The 21,615-nt window shown below is 49.6% G+C and overlaps 1 protein-coding gene across 2 annotated transcripts in view; it reads right to left on the bottom strand.

Annotated features, from left to right (window-relative positions):
- The window catches only part of COL5A1 (collagen type V alpha 1 chain), a 126,807-nt gene that overhangs the window by 65,693 nt on the left and 39,499 nt on the right, over positions 1 to 21,615 (bottom strand). For both annotated transcript variants that reach the window (XM_039730718.1, XM_039730719.1), the window contains exons 5-7: positions 2,823 to 2,954; positions 1,006 to 1,152; positions 643 to 891 (exon numbers count right to left, since the gene is read on the bottom strand). In XM_039730718.1, the coding sequence (XP_039586652.1) occupies positions 643 to 891; positions 1,006 to 1,152; positions 2,823 to 2,954 (528 nt within the window). The remainder of the gene's footprint in view (positions 1 to 642; positions 892 to 1,005; positions 1,153 to 2,822; positions 2,955 to 21,615) is intronic.

The raw sequence follows: 21,615 nt of genomic DNA, 5'->3' as shown, positions 1-21,615 counted from the left end.
AAGCACAGGAGGGTCTTGAGTGCAGCATTTCAGCTGGAGGATATTGAAGTGTGGGGAGGTAAAAGTTCAATATTCCAGCAGAAAAAGCTGTGGGGTCTGGGCTGATCCCAGCTCTGAGCAGATCCATGCACAGAATAAAGGAGTTCACACCAGGTGGATGCAGCAGTTTTGGAATCAAGGCTTTGTCCCAGTGTTGAAATGGTTTTTCCTTAAAAAAAAACAAACTGAAAAACATAAAAATGCTTTTCAGTGGAAATGGCAAAATGAAAAATATTGATGTTCTCCAGCAAATCAACATTTTAAGGATTTATATTAATAACTTTGGGATAAAAGGCTTTTACTGAGATTTTAACAGCAACCCTCATTTCTCTTTTTGTCAGACAACCACTTCACCCGAGGAAATGCAGATGTCAATATGAGCAGCTTTTTCCAGGGGAATAATCCTTAACTAAATTCTAAATATCTGCGTTCCCCACCCTGAAAAATCTGGAGTGAAAACATTTTCCAAGAAACTTCCTCTCCCTGCAGCTGCCTGCACCACTTATGGATTTACCAGCTGGCTGCTCCCGTCTCCTTTGCTTCCAGGGCTATGAAACAGCAGAATTAATTAAAAAAAAATTAAAATTAATGAATTAAAATTACATCAGTCTCATTGTAGGTGACGACAGTGCTCGTGGGGAGTTCAGCTTCCACTGCATTTTCAGTGAGGCCACCCTGGGGATCGATTTCCTCGTTGTAGTTGATATCTTCATAGGGCATGGGGGTAAAATACTCCTCGTTGATGGTCTCGTAGTTGTACTCATCAACCAGGGGATCTTCCACTGCTCCGTCCTCCTTGGGCTGCTTCCCAGGGTTCCCTCTCTCAGGGGGTGCTGTGGGAGCTGGATAATCCTGTCACACGTGGGAAATAAAACACCATGATCAGAGGAACAAAATCATTCTGCGTCATCCTCCCCTTTTCCAAAGGCTCAGCACCTACACCCCTGCCAGGACCCGCCTCGGTACCTCCTTGGTTTCGGGTTTCTCTGCAGCAGCCACCTCAGGAGGGCTGGGTTTGGTGGTGGGGGCTTCTGGTTTGACAGCTTCATCCACGTCCTCGTAGTAGGGGTACTCGTAGTAGTAAGTGTCACCTTCTCCCTCCCCGTCCGTGTACTGCAAGGAGAGGAGGAGAAGCAGGAAATGAGGGGGGAGCACCCAGCGTGTCCCTGCCAACTCCTTTGGACATCACAGCTCCACACTGCAAGTTTAGATGGGATATTTGGGAGAAATTCCTCCCTGGGAAGGTGGGGAACCCTTGGAATGGGTCACCCAGAGCAGCTGGGACTGCTCCATGCCTGGAGGTGTCCAATGGCAGGTTGGATGTGGAGCAACCTGGGATCGCGGAATGCGACCCTGCCCTGGCAAGGGTTGGAATCTGATAAGCTTTAAGACCCCTCCAACCCAAACCAGTGACTCCATGATATTTTTTTAATTCTGGATTGCTGAAACCTCCCAGATCTGCCACACCTGACCCTCTGAGAGAGGGGCAGAGAGCCCTCACACCCCATGGCTGCTCCGGCACCGTTTCTGCCCTCAGAGCATCCCTGTGACTGCCCAGCCACCCCAGGCCTGCAGGCCTTGGAGAAGCAGATCCTTGCAACCTTTCCCACAAAGCGTCAGTCATCCTTCAGCAAGAAACCCAAACAAAGCATCCAAGTCTTCAGCAAGAAACCCAAACAAAGGCTGGTTCCAGGCGGGCACGGCCCCGCTCCTCGCCAGCCCAGCTCTCCCTGGCAGCGGCCGCCGGAGCGTGGAGGAGTTATTCCTACATGGAGCAACACAGCCTCGGGACAAGCCAGCTCTTGTTGGACTGCTGGCTCCAAAAGAGGAGTTTTATTTTCCTGCTGCCGCAGATTTCCACCAAAGTGCTGTTTTATTTGTCTTATTTATTGTTTCTCCAGAAGCGCTGGCGGAGCGGTCGCGGTGCTTCCCTGGGGCTGCGCCTCACCGTGAGCATCCCAAAGCCCTGCTTAGGTGCTGGATTAATTTAATCCCAAAGATAAACTGGCAGGGCTGATGGCATTACTGGTTCGTGGGGATTCCCTGACCCTGCAGGTCTGGGCTCAGCTAAAAGCAAATCAGCCCAAGACAGTGGCTCAGGATGCCAGACAGCAACGGCAGCGAGCTGAGAGCTCTTAAAAAGGGCAAAATTCATTTGATGCTCATTAAATTCAGCCACACCCAGACATTTCTGATTGGGCAGCAAACATACAAATGCATCCTGCACCAGCCTTTTTTATTGTGTTTCCTTTTTTTAAGGAAAAGGCCTGGGGTGAACCCTTAATACAAAAATTATTGGGCACAGCAGCTCCTAGGGATGACTTGGGAGCATTTCTGCCAAAATGAGATTCAAAGCAAATCCAGGGGAAAAATGGTTCTCCCTCCTTTAACACCTGTTGTTTCACAGAATATTGAGAAAGGACTGTTTAATCCTTTTACAAGTCCAACAGCATAACTGGAAATTTAGAAACAGGTGCTGGTCTGGACAGGACTGGAGCTGCCAGGGAAGATCAATAATCCACACTTGGCTCACGTTGTCTCTCCTGTGTTTCTGAGCTCTAAGAGGATGTTCCTTTCCGTCTCTGGAAATGGAAGGAGCTCAGAAAGAAGGGAAACTCCCAAGAGCCAAACCCAGAACCTGCAAATCCTCAAAACAATCTCTGTCTTGGACTTTGGAGACGAGTCGCGGGGAAGCTGAGCAGGAGGAAGGAACCACGTGTTTGCAAGGGTGAAATAAACCCAAATATTGGTGATTACACCCCAAACCATCCCCAGAGACTCACGTATTCATCCTGGTTGGGGTCCTGGGACTGGGGGGAGTCGGGGATGGCGGTGTCACAGTCGGGGCTGTAGTGCTCACAGTACTCCAGGGCTGCCCGCGGGTCTGCCACGATCAGGAGCTGCTGGATGTCACCCTGCAGGGAGGGGAGCACAGAGGGTCAGGGATGGCTGGTGCTCGTGGAGACACCAGCCTGAGGCTGCAAACAAAGCCAGAAACACAAAGAAATGGAAAGCAAGACACGTGGCAGGGCCACCTTCCTGAGATGGGCACATCTCCTGAGATGAGCCAGAGGAAAAGCTCCAAGTCCAGGGAGCAGCTGCTTCTCCTGGGCTGCTCCACGAGGTGTGAACCCACTGTGCTTCATCCCCAGCCCCAAATCCACCTCCCCAAAAGATAAATCACCCAGTACAACAGCACTGACAGCCCCAGCAAGCAAAGTACAGGAAAAATAAAAACAAAAGGGCTTTGTACTCCCCAAATCAGCAATACAACAACTCCTTTCCACCTGGTCCTGTGCAGGGCTGCAGAGTCACCCTGGCCAGTCCCAAAAGCTGCTTATTGGCCTCAAAACTTCTCTGCTTCTCCCACCCCACCAGCTGGTCTCACATCACCCCCGTTTTTAACATCTTGACTCACCTCGATGCTCCACCCACAACAGACACAGCAAGAGATTAGAAATGCATCTGATAAACCCAGAAAAGAGCCAAAAGGAAGCTTTTTTATACTAAAAACCAGGTGCAGAGGAAGCTCATTAGGCACCAGGGCTGGTTAATGGAGCAGCTGCTCCCTGAAGCCCGACACAGCCACAGCCAGAAGGTCAGAGCAGAAATTGCTCTTGAGTTTCCTAAAGAGCCACCACGCTGCTCAACCACGATGCCAAAATCCAGTTCATTCAGCAGACAGTTACATAAGACTTTACTACTTGGATGCTTAGAGCTGATACTTTAATTAGGGGAAGGAAAAAAATTCTTATTTAATAATAGACAAACATAGCTAAAGCATCAGGGGGAGAAGCAGGAACGTTACAGCAAAACTGGGAGGATGATTTGGGCAGTAATAGGAACCAGAAGCTCCAAAGGGAGCCTGGCCAGACTGGCACACAGCCCTGTGCAAAAGGATATTTTTGACATTTTGGGCCAAATCTGCCTTGGTGTCGCTGGATCGTGGATGTGTCCCACTGACTTCTCCCCAAAAAAGGGAATGCTGTTCACATTTTGGGCAGAGGTCCACAGGGGAAGGAGCAGCTCAGAACTGCCTGGAGCTCCCTCCTCCATTCCCAGGTTGTCACTTCCCTCCCTGCAGCAGCTCATGAACATCTGGGCACCTCTCAGACCTACCCAAGTCACCCTTCAAAGAGCATTCATTGAAGCTCATTAGTCATTGTTTCCAGTGAATAACCTTTACAAAATTAACAGAAATGTCTGCAAAGTGGGTTTCAATTTTCCATTTTTAAAACAAGAAACATCTTTCCTTCCCTTTCCCTTTTTTTTTTTCTTTTTTATTTTTTCTTAATATAAATCCAGTCCTGCCATTACTATTCCAGCTTTTTCTTTTGCAATGTAACCACCAAAACTGGGCTTAGATTACTGGGGAAAGAAAATATTCCAAGTTTTTTTTGCCTTGTAGAACATTTCCTTTTTCCAAGCAGCCCTGGCCACCACCTGCCCATGGGACCCACGGGGGAGCTGGGCCATGGTGGGACCTCCAGGACACCCTGGCCCTGAGCTGGGGGTCCTGGGAGTGTTATGGGGTTACTCAGGCCATAAATTATAAAACCATCCCTGTCTCCAAAGGCACTCCAGAGCTCCAGACCTCTTCCTTTGGAATTCCCTCCAGCAGGGAATACCCAACCTGGCCAAGGAAATCTGTGGCTGATGTGAAAACCCTTCCAGCTGCTATTTCTGCCCCCAGGACCTCAGCCAGCCCTCCCTGACACCTCAGCTAAGCCACTTGGGCCCTTCTCTCCCTCAGGTGCTTAAAGCTCCCAGTTTTCCATGGGAAGATGGGAAGTGCCTGGCATTGTTGGGATAAGCTGAAATAAACCAGCCCCAAAGCAGACCTGGCACTTGTCTCCAAGAGGCAGGGGAGGCTGAAAAAGCTTTTTCTCCCTGATAAGGTTGGATTTACACCTCGTGGAGAGCTGATAGGCTGCATCCCATAAGTGAGCAGGGCTGGAACTGCGTTTCCTCAAGGAACAGATAAAGCAAGGAAAGGCATCTTGGCTAAACACAGTGCCAAAGGTTAAGCAGAAGAGAATTTGCTAAAGCTGGGCTTGTTTTTAGTCTCAGCTGATGGCAGCTCCTGAGCTATGCATGGGGAAAAAACCTTGATCCCACCCTGCTTCCCTGCAGGAGCTTGGGCATCCTCAGCCTTGGAGAATATGGAAAAAACCACCTGCAAATCCCTGCAGGCACAGCCGAAAACTGAACCTCAACACGCCAAAGGACAGTGTGGGGCCCACAGTTTGTGCTGGGTGAGAGGGGGAGGCTGAGCAGGGGAAGCTTCCTGCTCATTCTGGGTCAAGAGCTTGGGGAAATCAGTGCGTAACTGAATAAATGTGGGACGTGGGGAGCGCCAGGAAAAAGCATCAGACGGCTCCGTCAGAGCTCACCACGCTTCACCAGCATCGCTCCACAGGCTGCTGCTTCCCCTCTCCTTTTCAAACCCACTCAATCACCCTGCCCAGAGCTCATCCTGGGCTTGTTCCAGCCTGAAAAATCCAGGAGAACCAAGGCTGAACCAATAAAAAATCGAGGAGAACCAAGGCTGAATCAATAAAAAATCGAGGAGAACCAAGGCTGAACCTATACAAAATTCAGGAGAACCAAGGCTGAACCAATGCAAAATGCAGGAGGACTAAGGCTGAATCAATAAAAAACCCAGGAGAACCAAGGATGAACCAATGCAAAATGCAGGAGAACCAAGGCTGAACCTATACAAAATCCAGGAGAACCAAGGCTGAATCAATAAAAAATCCAGTAGAACCAAGGCTGAACCAAAGCAAAATCTAGGAGAACCAAGGCTGAACTAATACAAAATCGAGGAGAACCAAGGCTGAACCAATGCAAAATCCAGAAGAACTGAATCTGGGACAGCTGAGAGCCCCAGGCAGCACCCAAGGCCCAGCACAGAGGCTGAGCAACTCAGGGGAGGGGGAAGGAGGAGAGCTCAGCCCATTCATCTTTGTTTCATTCCCAGCCAGCACCCAGCACTGGGGGATACCCCGTGCTAACACTTGTCAGAAGCAGCCAGGAGTAAAAACCTTGTTAGCAAGATTCCCAGTCAATTGACCTCATCCCTCAGCAGCAAACAATAAAAGGGGCTAATTTAGGCTGCAATAAAAAGCCCCACTATCTGCACCTCACAAAAGCTGCACAAAGCTCTGCTGTCAAGAGCCCCATTTCTGGGGTTTAAAAAGCCGACTTTCAATAGAGCCAGGCGCGCTGGGAGGGTCGGGAGCCTTTTGTGTCCTCTCGAGTGTGCTGCTGCTAATAAATTGTGCCCAGGGATCCAGGGATCCTGCCTGGCAAAGGGGAGCCAGCCCTGCTCCCATTCCTCCCTCAAGTGTCCGTTTGTTTCCCTGTTTTGGTCACAAACCACCCCAAAATCTCCTTCCCAGCTGGATTTTTGCAGCGCTGATGAAGATCCCGTTAATCCACACGCACAGCTCTGTGTGGGACAGGGTTTTCCAAGAGAGACAACTGAAAAATGCACCAAGAAAGTGGTTCAAAGGCCTGACCAGCCAAATCAAAGACTTGTTTTCAAATAATGAGTTATTTCAGGCAGGGAGCAAGACGGAAACACTCTGGTGTTGCTTTGTGGAAGTCACCAGCAGCGTCCTCCAGCCACCCACACAGTGGGTAAAGTTCTTTTTTGGCCTGGTAATGAGTTGGGCAGAAGGCTCAAGGAAGTTCTCCAGAGACTGGAGCACTTGGTAGCATCCAGAGGCTGAGCTCAGTTGTGTTTTGCTGGTTTAACAAAAAAAAAAAATTGAAGTAGAGAATAAAAAGTCAATTTTTTTGCCTGCAAATAACCACAATTTTATAGATTAGGAGAGGCAGTGTTTAAAAAAAGGGATAAATCACATTTTGGCTTTTATTCCTAAAACTTCTGGTGAAGAGGAAGAGGCAGGACAGCACATTTGTGAACAGGACTGTGAGTTGTGAGGGTTTCATTTGCTCCACCAGACAGATGGAAGTGCTAACTGTCAGGACCAGTAAGGATCTGCCTGACATTTATGGTAAAGCCATTTATGCCTGATGACTCATTTGCTTTATGGATTAAGTTCCATCAAAGCCAGTTTAACTCAACTCCCCAGCCAGCTCCCAGACAAGGCTGGAAAAGCTCTTTCTGGAGCATTTTTTAACACTTATTCTATATGCGTGCAAAAAATGTCACATCACTTCCAATGACATCAACTTCAGGAACTCGCAGGAATCGTTGTGGTTCAATAAAAATAATAAAAAAAAAAAGCAGCTGGAGAGGAGGATCAGAGTGACTTCATCTGGCACTGGCAGCAGCTCCCTGAATCCTGGGATTCTTCAGGGCTCCCACTGATCATTAACTGGACTCGGGTTAGGGCATCACCCCAAAAGTCTGAGATTCAGCATCCCTAAGAGAAAATCCTGCTGGATTTTGGAAACTCCTGCATTTCAACTGGATGAACACAGGCCTGGGGTGAACAGTGACAATGTAAAATCTTCCCAGTTATTGGGAATCACTGAGATTTATCCTGGCAAACTCCCTGGCTCCATAACCCCAAACCCAGACAGAGGCTGGAGAGGGGCAGGCGTTCAGCAACCCCAAAGTCAGAGGCTGGAGAGGGGCAGGCGTTCAGTGCAGCTCCAGGATGAAGAGGAAGCTCAGCCTCCAAAACCCCTAATCCCTGTCTTGGAGCCAGCCTGGCAGCCCTCAGATGTTCCACTTGATAAATCCTGTCACCAGCACTTCCCATGGATTCTCACAGCCCAGCTCCAGCCTGGAGTGGAAGTGGTGGTGGGGACATCAGCAAAGGCCCAGGAATCACCACAGTTCTGCCACATGGAAACCCCAAAAATCAGAGGTGCTGGAGGTGCTCAGAGCATCCCAGAGTCCCTCCTTTAAACAGCAGCTCCAGAAAAGCAGCAAAACTGCAGGAAAAGGGTCAAACGAAGCCTCACCACCCCCCCAGTCCCTGTCCCCATGTCCTGAGCCCTCTCCTGGCAGCCCTGGCCAGAAGTGACCCCACCAGACAGAGCAGCTGGTGCCTAAAGAGCCTCCTTTGGGCACTACAAAATGGGAAGGCAATTGTTGAAAGTTTGGCTAAATAGTAATAAATTTAAAAAAGAAAACTTGACTTGCACACAGCCGTGACTCAGCTATGAATTCCTGGTGGTTTGGCTAAATCCAGCTGGGTGTTTGTGTCCCCATCCTGCTCAGAGGGGCTGGAAGGGGCTGCTCTGGGGCTGCCACAAGATCAGCTCCTGCTGCTTTGGGCACTCAGAGAGGAGCCTCTGCCCATCCCTTTTTGGAAAAACCAGGTTTAACTCAGCAGAGCAGGGAGAGAAGTGCCACCAGCACGAAATGTGGCTCCAAACCCTCTGGAGGGCTGGGGAAAATTTCTTTTTTTTCACTTTATCTCTGTGTGGGGACTGCAGTGAAACCCTGAGCCAGTGCTGCACGCCCAGCCCAGCCAGGCTGGGCTTGCAGAGCACAAACACTGCAATCAGCACAACCCACGAGCCTCTTCCCCGACCACAGCAGCAAGAGCAGCCCCAGCCCTCAGGCTCGGTGCTAATTAACCTCTCTGGTAATTTCTCAACCTTTGTATTTTACAGTCCCAGGGAGGAAGGCAATTTCCCATCATGTGAGCATCCCTGAACTTGCTGTTCCTCCTGGTGCTGGGTTTGAGGGAACAGGGCAGTGTTGTCCCCTCCTTGTCCCCTGCCCTGAAGCCTGGCACTTCTCCATGCTGTCCCCAACACCCAGCCCTGCCCCACCACAAGAACAAATCCTATTTCTTCCACCCATAACTGATCCTTGGATCAGCAGCCTCGTGGCTGCTGTTTAAAATTCAGACTCATGCTTTAAAATGAAGAGGTTTTTTGGAGCAAAGGGCTGCTTGCAGAGCCCACAGAACACTGTAGCTCTGTCTGTGTGCTATCCCAAACCCAAGTGTGGAGCAGCTTAGCAAGGACTCCTCACTGGAAGGGAAGGACAAGCCATTCCCTCAGAGGGGAACAAAAGCCAGATGGCTTTGCTAATTCTGGAAAGCTCTCCTGAAGAAGCTGTCGCTCTGCCAACACCCAAATACCAGTCAAGGACTCCATGGCAGGGCAGGAGACACCACCACAAGCTTCATTTCCAGGTGGATACTTCCCATCCCAATCCCAGATTACCCCAGGGTCAATAACCCTACAGCAAACACAACCCCGAGCACCCTCTGAGCACCCTAGCAGGGAATTTCTCCAGGGTTTTTTTTGGTTTTCCAGGCTGTTAAAGGCACTTTGGGAAGGGCACAGCTTCCCTCAGCAGGGCTGTCCTGCCCAGCCCTCCTCCAGGCTGGCATGGGGGCACAGAGCCAGGCTGCAGCTGGGATTTCCTGTAGAAAATGGGAAGATTTAAGGTAGGGAACACAAGCAGGAAAAAGTGGAGAGAGGTTTGAGTGTCCTGTCCCTGCATCCCGGGCCAGGCAGGTCCCTCCCAGGCAGGGGACGTGTCCAGCTGTCCCCTGACTCATGTCTGGGGCTCCAAACCACCAGACGTGGGCTGTGTGCTCCCCTTCAGAGCACAAAAGTGGGTTTTTAGCATTTTTTTAGTGTTTGCTGCAGGGAATTCCACCAGAGAGAAGGACCCACCCTGAGGAAAAATGATTCTGTGGCTTCTGGTTTTCCTCCTGCCTGACATCAGCCCTGGGAGCCTGGTGGCATCACCACTGCAGCCCTTTGGGACCAAATCTTGGCAAGATTTGGGTTTTCACTTGCACTTCGCTTTCCCTGCTTTTCACTTTCTTTTTCCTCCCCTGCTTTTCACTTTTCTTTTTTTCCAGGTTCTTCTTAAAAGTGCATTTCTCTGCATTTCTCCTCACTGACCTCAGTGGGATGGGGAGGTGCAGCCAGAGAAAAGCAGCCAGGCAGTGGGGACTGCAGGAAGGGGAAAAGGCATCCAAGGTGCCTTAAAAAAAAAACAAAGCTGCTAAAAACACCTAGAGAGAGACATATCCTTAAATCAACAACCAGCTCAGCCACTCTGCTTGGCTATTTTTATATATTTATGTCTGTTGAACAAACCACAATTTATCTCCCGGGGTTTTTGGGTGCAAAACAATCAGTTCTGGCCACAGAAAGCAGGATGGGGCTGCAGTCCCAGTCTGGAAGGGTGGCTGGACTGGGAAGGGGCTGCTGGGACAAAAGGCTGCTTTATATTTCTTTCTTCTCTCCAAGCACTGAGCTAGCACAGGCAAAAATCATCTGAGAGGCAAAAATCATCTGAGAGGTTTCTGCAGCTCTTTTGCAAAGAAGGGGGAAAATAATGGCACAGTTCTGGTTTTTAAAGGGCAAAGAATAGAAAGAAAAGAAAAAAGAAACCCCTGACAGTCCTACTTCTCTCCACCCCAATAAAGAGAGAACATAACAATAGGAAAATGAAACTGGAGAGCAAAGTCAGTCCTTACATTTGCAAAATGAGCGGTTTTAAACTTTTCTTTTTTTAATTGTGTGCTCTGAGCAGATGGCCTGAGCCCCCCCAGCAGATCAGAAACACATGTGAAGAACCAGCAACCTGAACCACAGGTTTTTATTAAACTCTAGTTCAAATTTCATCCCGTTGAAGTGGATATTTTCCCTCAGCAGCAGCAGCTGCGTGGTGGGTCACCCTCAGAGGGAGTTTATAAATGTCCCCACACGCAGCTGCCCCTGCCTGGGTGTCCCTGGGTGCTGATAACCCTGAGGGATCCCAGGGATGCCGTGACCGCGTGGCTGAGGCTGATTTTGGCTCTCTAAGCCTGGAGATTTGTCCTTGTGACACCTTCAGGTGTCAAGCAGTGCTGACTTCAACCAGCTCCTCCACTGAGAGAGGAAAAACCACCCAGATTTGGGGAATTCTGGGGGATTTCTGTCACTTCTGCAGGACAGGAGCTGGGGCTGAGTCACCTGAGGTTCTCCCTGGGTTATAAACCTCACACTGGATCCAATTTGGATCTAATTAACCCATGCCACAAACCAGGCTTGACTGGAAGAAAGAATTCCTCTGCTGGCTGACTTTGGAGCTGCTGGGCAAGCCGTCCCTTGGATTTCAGGGGGAGAAGGGAAAAAGAAAAGGTAAAAAACCTGCTTGCAGAAAACCCCCATAAGATGCCTCAGTTTCCTTTGGCTGCTCCCAAACTCCCATGGACCCAGCAAAGAGTGTGACCTGCTGCTCCCCCTGTCCAGTTTGGACTGAAAAGGGGGAAACTGGGTTCTGAGAAGAGCTGGAAGGAGAGAAGAGCAGGTTTGGGGTGTGCTTGGCACAGCCACACCACAGGGAAGGGGATGGTGAGCTCAGAGCTGGGGTAGGTACAAACCTCTCCTGTGTGGGGCCTCCAGTCCCACCCAGATCATTTTTAACCCCTACAAGGAGCTCAGGCAGGGTTGGATCTCTCCCTACAAGGATCCTACTCAGAGGAAAGACTTGGAGTAGGGCTGTTGTAGGCATTTCCTAGAGGGAAACTCCTTCACCCAGTTCACAACTGCTCATCCCTCAGTGTTCACCTCGTGAGCTCCAGAAACCTGGTGGAGGGATTTCATCTGAAGCTTTAAAGCCAGCCATGAGGAAGCTCTCTCTTCTCATGAATTCATTAGGATAACACTGCATTTTTTTGGCTGCTTTCCCCCCAAAATCAAGCCCTGGGTGATGGCTCTGTGCAGCCGCAGGTGTGTCTGTCTGTCCCAATCATTCTTCTGTCTGACGGCTGATTTCAATCTCTTCTGACAGGGAAAAGAGGCTCAGGATAATTAAACTGCTATAAATGTCATGGAAACAGACAGCTCAGGAAAAGAAATCATCCCAGAGCATTGTCTGTGGTGAGCTCTCCTCTGATCAGACCCAGGCACGCACCAAACATCGCTTTAATGTCCCCACCACCCCTTTCATGTCCCTACCAGCAGCTGAGGCAACCACGAGACACAAATTAGAAGGAATCCAGCCCTGGCTAATCCCAGAGCATCTCTGGGCTTCCCAATTCCCACAGCTGCTGGAAAAAGATGGGTTGAGGCACCACAAAATGAGCAGTTTTCCTTGCCTTTGTGCCTATCCATGGAAAAAAACCCCCAACATTCCCCTCAATTTTCCAGCTCCAAGACAGACGGAGGAGCAAAGGGAGCGTGCCCAGGTCTCAGCTAACAGATTCCAGAGGGATTTCATGGGATACAGCAGATCCAAGGGTTTGTGGATACCTGTCAGCAGATCCAGGCTGGCACTGCCACCCAGGTGACCTCAGCTGAGCCTTTCCAGCGGCTGCTCCATCTGCTCAACACACTTGGAGTCATTCCTGCCCCTCCAAACACTCCCTGGAGTTATTTTTTCCCCTCCATGACCACACAGCAGCCTGGCACTCTGTGATTTCTGCCTTCAAACTCCTCATTTGGTGGCTCCAAATCAGCATTTCTGTCGTTCTACACACAAATTACAGCCCCAAGAATAGAGGCCCCACAATCACCATGTGCTGTGCTCTCACTGCTTTTCCATCCAGACCTTGGTGGTGTGGTCCCTGCACAGCTGGATTTTCCTTCTCCCCCTCCAGAGGATAAATTCCTAGCGGGAATCCAGAGGATAACTTTGAAAGGAATCCTTGAAAAGCTGCTCAAATGTGAGTTTTTCAGGGGTTTTATTAATCAAGGCACCCTCCATCTGTTCATAATATTAATCTCACCCCCTGAGAGGGACTTCATAGCAAGAGATCCCTCAAAACCCCCAAACCCATCCCTCAGATACCTCTCCAGAATTCAAACATGGACTTTTTTACCCTTTTTTTGGTAGTTATTCTCTATTCCAGAGCTTTCACAAAACCACCAGTGTGAAAAGCCCCTCAGCAGCAGTTTTTCCAGCAGTTCCTTCCCATTATTTTCCAACAGGAGCTGATTTGGCTCAGGTACATTCACATGGAGTGGTTTTGTTCCCTAATTGAAGCATCAAGTCAGATTATGCTTCTGAAGCAGCAAATGAGACTATTCACCAAAAAAAATCTCTTTATCCTTGCTCAAAACGTTTGCTTGCCTGGATATGCTTATGAAGAATAACTCAGTGAAGCTCCTGAAAATGGAATTTTGCAATTTTAGCCTCATCTTGACAGTCAGGAAAAGAAATTTCCATGCAGGGACAAAGCAATGGGAGAGGGTGACATGGTGGTGCTGTCCCTAAGAGCCACCCCGAGTGTCCCATGTGCCAAGCAAGGCTCAATCCCATGGACAGCATCCCAAAAACCTCATTTAGACCCTCTGGAAAGCTGCATTAAATCATGGCCTGCACATTGTGGGAGACATTTACATAAAGGAGGAGAGGGTCAGCCTGACCTTCAGTGTCCAGTGTGGAAATTTAAAAAAAAAACGATAAAGAAAAGAAAAATCCCACAAAAGCCCAGCCCAGGCCTGTGTGAACTGAATGGGGCCAAATGAATGGGTGGCATTGTGTGCCCTGCCGTGCCAGCCCTGGAACTGGCACTGAATAATGCTGGGATGGGGACAGGATGGGGCCAGAAGCAATTCTGAAAGAATCCCCTGGTTTTGTGTGTGGGGTACCCCAAAGGACACCCACACTCAATGCCCTGCGCTCCCAGGCCAGCCTCAAAAAAGAGATTTTCTCCATTTTCCTCATCCCACTCATTAGGGATCCCTGGAAGACACCCAAGGCCCCGTTTCCCCTTGTCCTGCTCTGCTCTCTGAGCAGCAGGTAGGCCAGGCCAGCCTGGGCTGTGCCACCACTCTGCTGTCACCTTACCAAGGTGACATCCCCACAGCCTGGCTGCTGTCCCCATCCGAGCAGGGCTCTGCTATCCAGGCTGTCCACAGGGAATGCAGAGTTTCCTTGGAGAGGAGGCTACAAAAACTCCACTTAATCCCAAATTCAAGGCTGCTCAAACTTCCCTTGGTTCCTTGTTCCTGCAGACCTGCAGGAATTTCCTTGGAGAGGAGGCACAATCTACAAAAACTCCACTCAATCCCAGATTCGAGGCTGCCCAGCCTTCCCCTGGCTCCTTGTTCCTGCAGAAATTTCCTTGGAGAGGAGGCACAGTCTACAAAAATTCCACCCAATTCCAAATTTGAGGCTGCCCAGCCTTCCTTGGCTCCTTGTTCCTGCAGGAATTTCCTTGGAGAGAAGGCTACAAAAATTCCACCCAATTCCAAATTCAAGGCTGCCCAGCCTTCCCTTGGCTCCTTGTTCCTGCAGCCCTGACCCCAATTCCCCATTCCCTCCACCACCCCACTGAGTGCTGCCTTTCTCCCTCTCCCAACCCCATCCCCCTGCTGTCACCTCCTCACCCAGCCCTGCTCACACCATTCCAAGTTTCCCCTCTCCCTCCAAATCAAATAATCAGCCAATAACCTGGAGCTCTCCTGGAGGAGTTCTTTTTCCATGACATATGTGTGAACCATCAGGGATGGGTTAAAAACAGATTCCCCCTCATTACGAGCCCAGCACAAAGCTGCTCTTTTGTGTCTTCCCCCTCTGCACCGTTGCCTGGCTCTGGTTTCACGTTGATTTATTTCCCTTTCATCTCTGGAAAATGAGGAATTCTGCTGCCCACAGGAGGATGGATACGCCAGTGGATTGTGAGGGGGTCTCTCACGTGGAAAATATGGAGTAAAGCAAAGCTTTTGGATTGAGTTACTCATTTGAGAACTCACTGAGCCGAAGTGGAGGCACTTTCTTGGGTTTTAGTGTAAAAAAAGGGTCGCAGAGCTGCCTGGGAGGTGTTGATCCCAAAGATCCAGAGGGTTTCATTCCCACCTCTGGCCACAGCGGAGGTCAGGGATGCACAGGGAAGGAGAGGATTTGGGGAAGGTGGGGAACAAGAGGGGCTGGAGGAGCAGCTGCTCTTCAGACACAAAGGGAGGGGGCAGCAAAGAAATCCTGAGATCCCAGAATGGGTTGGGAAGGAAGGGACCTCCGAGGTGATCCAGTCCCACCTGGGCTCACTCCCAGTGCCTCAGGGTGGCTCTTGGATTCCAGAGCTCATCAGGGCTTCCAGTCCCACCCCACAGCAGCTGCAGCCTCCTGAGATACCCAAAACTTGCTTTTACTCCATTTATTTTTTCCCCTCAGAGCCAAATGAATGTGGAAGTGGAGCTGCTGTTTCCTCGGCCCCACAGACAGGATTTGCACCCCCAAGATCCACCCTGAGCTTTCCTCCACACCAAGGTGGCTCAGGACCAAGGGGGCTTTGTGTGCACAGAGGCTTTCAATCAGCACTTGGAACGTTTTCTGCCCCAGGAGTTGAACACAGAATCCAGGTTTTATGGATTAAAGGCAATATGGGGGAAAATAGACCTGGCTGCCAAAGTTATCTGGGGATAGAAATGGGATTACGCCCCTCAGCTCGGGGAGATCTGCTGACACACTCAGAAAATGCAACTCAACACCAAATTTTGGTTGGAAAAGGATTTTCCTGCATCTGGCTGGCGACAATCACCCAACCATGGAACAGGAACCTGCTGGGACCACCCGAGGAGGAGGCTTTGTGCAGGTTCCTGTTGCTAATTCCCACCACTGCTGGAAATTTGGCTGCTGAGGAAATGGAAAGCTGAGCTGGTGTGCAAACCTAGGTGTGACACCTCTCATCCACACACCTTCCTCCCTCATTTTCCAGGAAATTCAAATGTGCCCTTTGTTAATGTTCACACCCCAAGGTATTTTTTCAATTGGGTTCTTTGTTTCTGGCCATGAAAAATGATTTGGGTTTCATTTATTCTATGCAGCATCTGCTACCTCAAATTCAGCATTAAAAAAATTAAAATCTTGCCTTGGAGGTGGACTTGGATAATCTTTGGAGAAAGCTGATCTTTCTGTGATTTTTTTAAGCATAAAACTGCATAGTTCCATGAAATAATGCCCCAAATTTTCATCCCAAGGGAGGGAGCTGTGTTTGTAGATCTTTGGAGAAAACTGATCTTTCTGTGATTTTTTAAGCATAAAACCTGCATAACGCCCCAAATTTTCATCCCAAGGGAGGGAGCTTTGTACACCTGGGGCCTGAAAATCAGGTGTGAAATTCATCCCAGGAACAAGGCTCTCCAAAGCAAACCCATGAAGGAACAGGACTGGATGCAGTGGAGGATGAGAATCCCAAGGGCTCAGATTTCACCCTTGGATTTCTCCGTTCTGAGTATTCCTGGTGTTTGTACACCTGGGGTCTGAAAATCAGGTGTGAAATTCATCCCAGGAACGAGGCTCTCCAAAGCAAACCCATGAAGGAACAGGACTGGATGCAGTGGAGGATGAGAATCCCAAGGGCTCAGATTTCACCCTTGGATTTCACCGTTCTGAGTATTCCTGACCTGGATTTCACCTTTCTGAGTGTCCCCAGCCTGGATTTCACCCTTCTGAGCATCCCCAGCCTGGATTTCACCCTTGGATTTCACCTTTCTGAGCATCCCCAGCTTAGATTTCACCTTTCTGAGCATCCCCAGGCTAGATTTCACCCTTCTGAGCATCCCCAGCCTGGATTTCACCCTTGGATCTCACCCTTCTGAGCATCTCCAGCTCAAATCTCACCTCTCTGAGCAGCAAGCTTGGAGAAGAGCAAACCAAACCTGCAGATAAATTTGCTCCTGCAATCAAATTCTCAGGAGAACCTTGCAGTGTTTGCAGCCATTCCAGAGCAGGGAACAGCACCCAAAAGTCACTTTCAGCAGTGATTTCCCCCTCACTTTTCCCTGCAGTGGCCAAAGCTCTGTTTGTTCAATCTCCAGCTCAAATCTCACCTCTCTGAGCAGCAAGCTTGGAGAAGAGCAAACCAAACCTGCAGATAAATTTGCTCGAGGCATCAAAGTCTCAGGAGAACCTTGCAGTGTTTGCAGCCATTCCAGAGCAGGGAACAGCACCCAAAAGTCACTTTCAGCAGCGATTTCCCCCTCACTTTTCCCTGCAGTGGCCAAAGCTCTGTTTGTTCAAGCAGGTCTGACCTCCTGAACCCCAGCCAGCACTGGCTGTGTGTGCAGAACAACAAACCCACGGTCAGAGACTTATTTTTCCATGTTCTTGCAGGGGATAGAAAACTCCCAGACACCCCAATCCCCATCCAACCTTCTGCATAAATCATTAGGAGTCCCCTCTTCCAGCTCCCAGCCCGGGGGGATGTGTTGATTGGGAACATTTCCATTGCAGCCTGCTCAGCTCTGTCAGAGGGAGGACTACACCTGCACGCTGGGGATGTCTGCAGTGGGCTTGGATTTTCCTCTGGGTTTTGGCAGGCAGCCCAGCCCGCCTCCAAAAAGAAAAAAAAAAAGGACTAGAAAGACCTCACCATGTGTGAGGAACATGTGTTTCATTTGTTCGGGCCTGAGTGATGGGGGAAGGGGGTGAACACGGAGTCAGCCCAGAGGTTTTTAGGTTGGGAAGGGTTTTTACTCTGTCCTTTCCTCAGAAAAGTGGGAAAAGGCAGGAAAATAGCAAAAGAGATTGAAATTGCAGAGAAGCAGCAGCTTGAGCACCACCAGGTTGACAAGGACAAACCCTGCTCAGCCTCATCATCCTCTTCCTCCAGCTCCTAGGGTTTGGCTCGGATGAGCCTTTACTTCCTGCAAATTCACTGCAACAATCCAAACCCACCACCCTTTTGGAAATAAAAAAGGATTCTTTCCTATTTACAGGCTTCTGCTGGAAAAAAAAAAAAATTAACTTTTATGCAAATAGGCCTAATTGGTGAATAACCTCCCAAGAAGAACAAGGTTCCCAAGTGAGCAGGGAAGGGGAACATGCCCTGGTTTGGGCCAGGACTCCCTGTCACGCTCTGCTCCCAAAAATCCCTTTTCCATCTTGCTCAGGGGTGCTGCCAAGAATGTTCAGCTGGAAACTTCTCCCCCAAAGCACAAGGATTTGGCTTTCTCCCGCTGCTCAAGCTGAGGAAAATCATCTTTCCCAAACACATCCATTTGCTGCTCCTTCCCAAATCCCTTTGTGGTTCTTTTCCTGCCCCTGAAACTCCATCCTTGTCCCTGCAGATCCCCCTGTCCACAGCAGCCCTGCAAACCTTGCAATGATGTCACTGGAGAGAGGAGCAGCTTTCCAGCATTACATCAGCCTGTCTGGGCTCTGCAATCAGCCTCCTGCTCCTCAGACTTTCCATGGAAGAAATTCATCCCCCTCCTCCCTCCTCCCATCCAAGGAGGGGGGAAACAAACTCCAAACGGAGCCAGGGCTGGAAGAGTAATGACCCCGCACCTCGGAGCATCCATCACCCCAAACGAGCCCCCAAACGGGCCTGCCAGCACTGAAACACAAAACTCTGCCAGGGGGATGTCAGGAACAACCAGGCACAGCTCCCCAAATCCCACAGAGTCCCTGGCGGGGTTGGAAATTGCTCCACAGGATGAGTTTTGCCTCACAGAGATTGTTCGGTTTTCCTCTGGTTTTTTTAGTCCCTTTCTGCAGGAGGGACCCAGGCCAGGGAAAGGGGACATGAGCTGCCTGTCCCCTCCAGGCCAGCAGGGATGGAGAGCCTTGCAGCATCCCAAACCCATGGCAGAGCCCACTTTTCCCTCAGCATCCCTTTGGAAAATGCTCCTCCAAACCAGCTCCCCTGCGGGAGCCCCTGGTACCCAACAAACTGCTTGTTTGAGGGATAATATCCAAGAAAGTGTTGATTTTCCACTGGCACATCCCAGCTACAGTGCCCAGAGCAGCAGTGGTTCCTCAGCCAGGGATGAGGTCCCACTCCTCCACCAGGAATTCCCAAAGAGCATTAATCCTGCATTTTCAGGCCTAAGAGCCCCATTTCCTCAGCATTTCCCACCCTTTGCCAACAAAACCCTCAAAAGTGCCATCCCGGCCCAAAAACCACCCATATCACGGAATTCCAGACTGGTTTGGGGTGGGAGGAACATTAAAAATTCATCTTTTCCACCCCCAGTGGTGGTGGTGGCACCTCCTAAAACCAGGCCTTAAATCTGGACAAGCTCTGAGACCACGCAGCTTCCTAAGGCTGATGTTTCACTTGGCACCCTGAAAAGATAAATGATAGACTGCAGGAGTGTTTGAAACATCAATAAAAGCACTTTTATGATCTGTTTGAACAATAAAGTGCTTTGTAAGCTATCAGAGGCCCGCAGGCATTCGATACCAGCAAACGGCACTAATTATCCACACATGCCAACACAGTTGCTTTGACAGTTCATGAAATGGAATTTACCACTGACCAAACCAAAAAAACAAACAACCCACGGAAAAACCAACCCCCAAAAAAAAACAAAAAAAAAAAAAAAGTGTATTTTGTAATCATGACTAACGAGGCTCCATCATTACAGGCAAGCCTGACCCAGTCACCAAGCTTGAGTGTAGGCCAGATGGCTGAACCTGCAATTACCCAGCGAATGGAAATGGAAAACAAGAGTTTCAGCAGAGTGTATGCAAACAATCCAGCTGATGTTTCCAGCCAGGCTCTCACTTTCCTCGCTGGCACCTGGCACTGAGGGGTCAGAGGAGCCAGCGCCACTCTGGGGTGGAAATGAAAGCACAGAGTCACTTTTACAAGCTGGTTTGCAATTCTTATTCTGGCCCAGGTGCTGCCCTCCCTCCCTGATAAAACCAGATGACGTCCCTGGGCACCTGTGTAAGGTGATGCTGTGGCTGAGGTGCTGCCAAATGGGGCCAAATTTCACATTTTTGATCAGATCGACTGCATCGCTTGGACTGCAGCCCCAAAAACCTCCCTGTTAATTGCAAACCCATCCAGAGGCATAATCCTCAATAATTGCAGACATTTTCTAGGCAGCACTGCTCTCCTGGAAGAGCCCAGAGCTGTGATTTAATCCATATGTCTCAAATGCACCATTTTAAAGAGGATCCTTTGGAAAAAAAAAAAAATTAAAAAAAAAAATAAGGCAAAGCAGAAGGAATGACGAGAAAACCAGCAAGCAAATGGAGAATTATTAGGAGACTGGGGAAAGCTACAGACATCTTCAATAAAGATCCCTAAATGCTGGCTCAGGAGGTTTTATTTTCCATCCTCTCACACCGTGGTATATGGTGGTGGTGTAAAACATCCCCTCTTTGCACTCCCTGAAAGCCTCTGCAGCAAAGGAGGTGAAATCAGATTTGGCAGGGCCAGCAGAGCGGGCAGCCAGCTCTGTAAATTACCTGCTTTCAGCAGCCTGCCAAGGCAGGGAGAGAGAAATGGGAACATGGATCCGTGGTGCATCCTGACAGACAAATCCAGGTTAGTAAAAAACACTCATTTTTTAAAATGTTTTTTGGAGTTTAACAAAAGCTTCATTAATCTGGGCTTTCCCTGCTCCTTCCTGAGCCTCTGGGCCGAGCTCAGATCCTGCAGGATGTGATGGGTCCAGCTCTGAGCTCATGGGGAGCTCTGGGGATGCTGCTGCTTTGAAGATCCCAGAATCCCAGGATTATTTAGGTGGGAAAAGGCTCCAAGACTGGACCAAACCTGTGCCTGACCCCCACCTTGTCACAAACCAGGGCTCTGAGTGCCACATTTGGGTGTTTCCTGGACACCTCCAGGGCTGGGGACTCCAAACCTCCCGGGTCAGCCCATTCCCAATGCCTGGCCACCCTTTCCTTGAAGGAATTCCTCCTGAATCAGGGAATTTTTTGCTTCCCCTCTATCAGAAGTGTTCCCCCACACCTTGGCACCGTTGGTGTTTGCACAGGACCCTCCTGCCACCAGGAAGAGCCACGACAGAGGTGCTGAGGCAAAGCTGGGTCTAAATGTGAATTAGACGTGGATTTAGGCCTGAGGAGCTGACAAATTCTAACTTAAATTAGCAGGAGTTTCTCCAAGTTCTCTGCACCCCAGCACACCAGTCCTGGAGGAGAGACAGAGTGAATCTCCTCCTGGAGTGGACAGAGCTGTTTGATGTGTTAACAGCAGATCTGCCTGCAAGAGGAGGCTCTGAAACTTCTCCATCCCCAAAAGAAGCAAAAACCACCATAAAATGCGGCCACGTGTACAAAAATATCCCTTTATTTCTACCCCTTCCACTAAATCAAAAGCTTTTGATCCAACCTTACAAGCTGAGAGTAGAATAACCCACAAAACTTAGAAAATAAGAGCACTTCCCAGAGATGCAGACACCACAGCCAAGAGCTGAGGAGGGAAGGAGAAAACCCTGATGAGAGTGAAATGAAATCTGGGATTATCAACCCCAGGGATAATTGGTTTTTTGAGTGTAAACAAGGCCCAAGATGAAAAGAGAGGTGGCATTTCAACCCCAAGAGCAGCAGAAGGGCCCCAATGTCTGGGCTGGGAGCATTGATGTGTCTGTCCTGCTTTGTCCTGAGCTGCCTTGGAACTCTCAGCAGCCCTAAGAGCACCTCTGGCACCCTGCCCGGCCTCTCTGGCTCATCCCAAATTGCTTTCCCTCCATTTCTGATGGCTTGATTTCACTCGTGGGCTTCAGAAAAACAAACAAACCAAAAAAAAAAATCACAAAGGAGGAGAGGAAATCAAAAGCAGCATCTTTCAGCACCCTCCAGGGTGCTGTGTCCCATCCCAGGACAGGCTTTGGCACAATTTTTGTCAGCCCCTCCTGGCCACAGGTGCTGAGATCAGAGGAATCCACTTTTTTTTTAGGTTTTACAGCACCAACTACACCACTGAGACACAG

Source organism: Passer montanus, unplaced genomic scaffold (assembly GCF_014805655.1).
Source record: "Passer montanus isolate IOZ18808 unplaced genomic scaffold, ASM1480565v1 scaffold73, whole genome shotgun sequence".
Lineage (NCBI taxonomy): Eukaryota > Metazoa > Chordata > Aves > Passeriformes > Passeridae > Passer > Passer montanus.
This window is presented reverse-complemented; position numbering and strand designations above follow the sequence as displayed.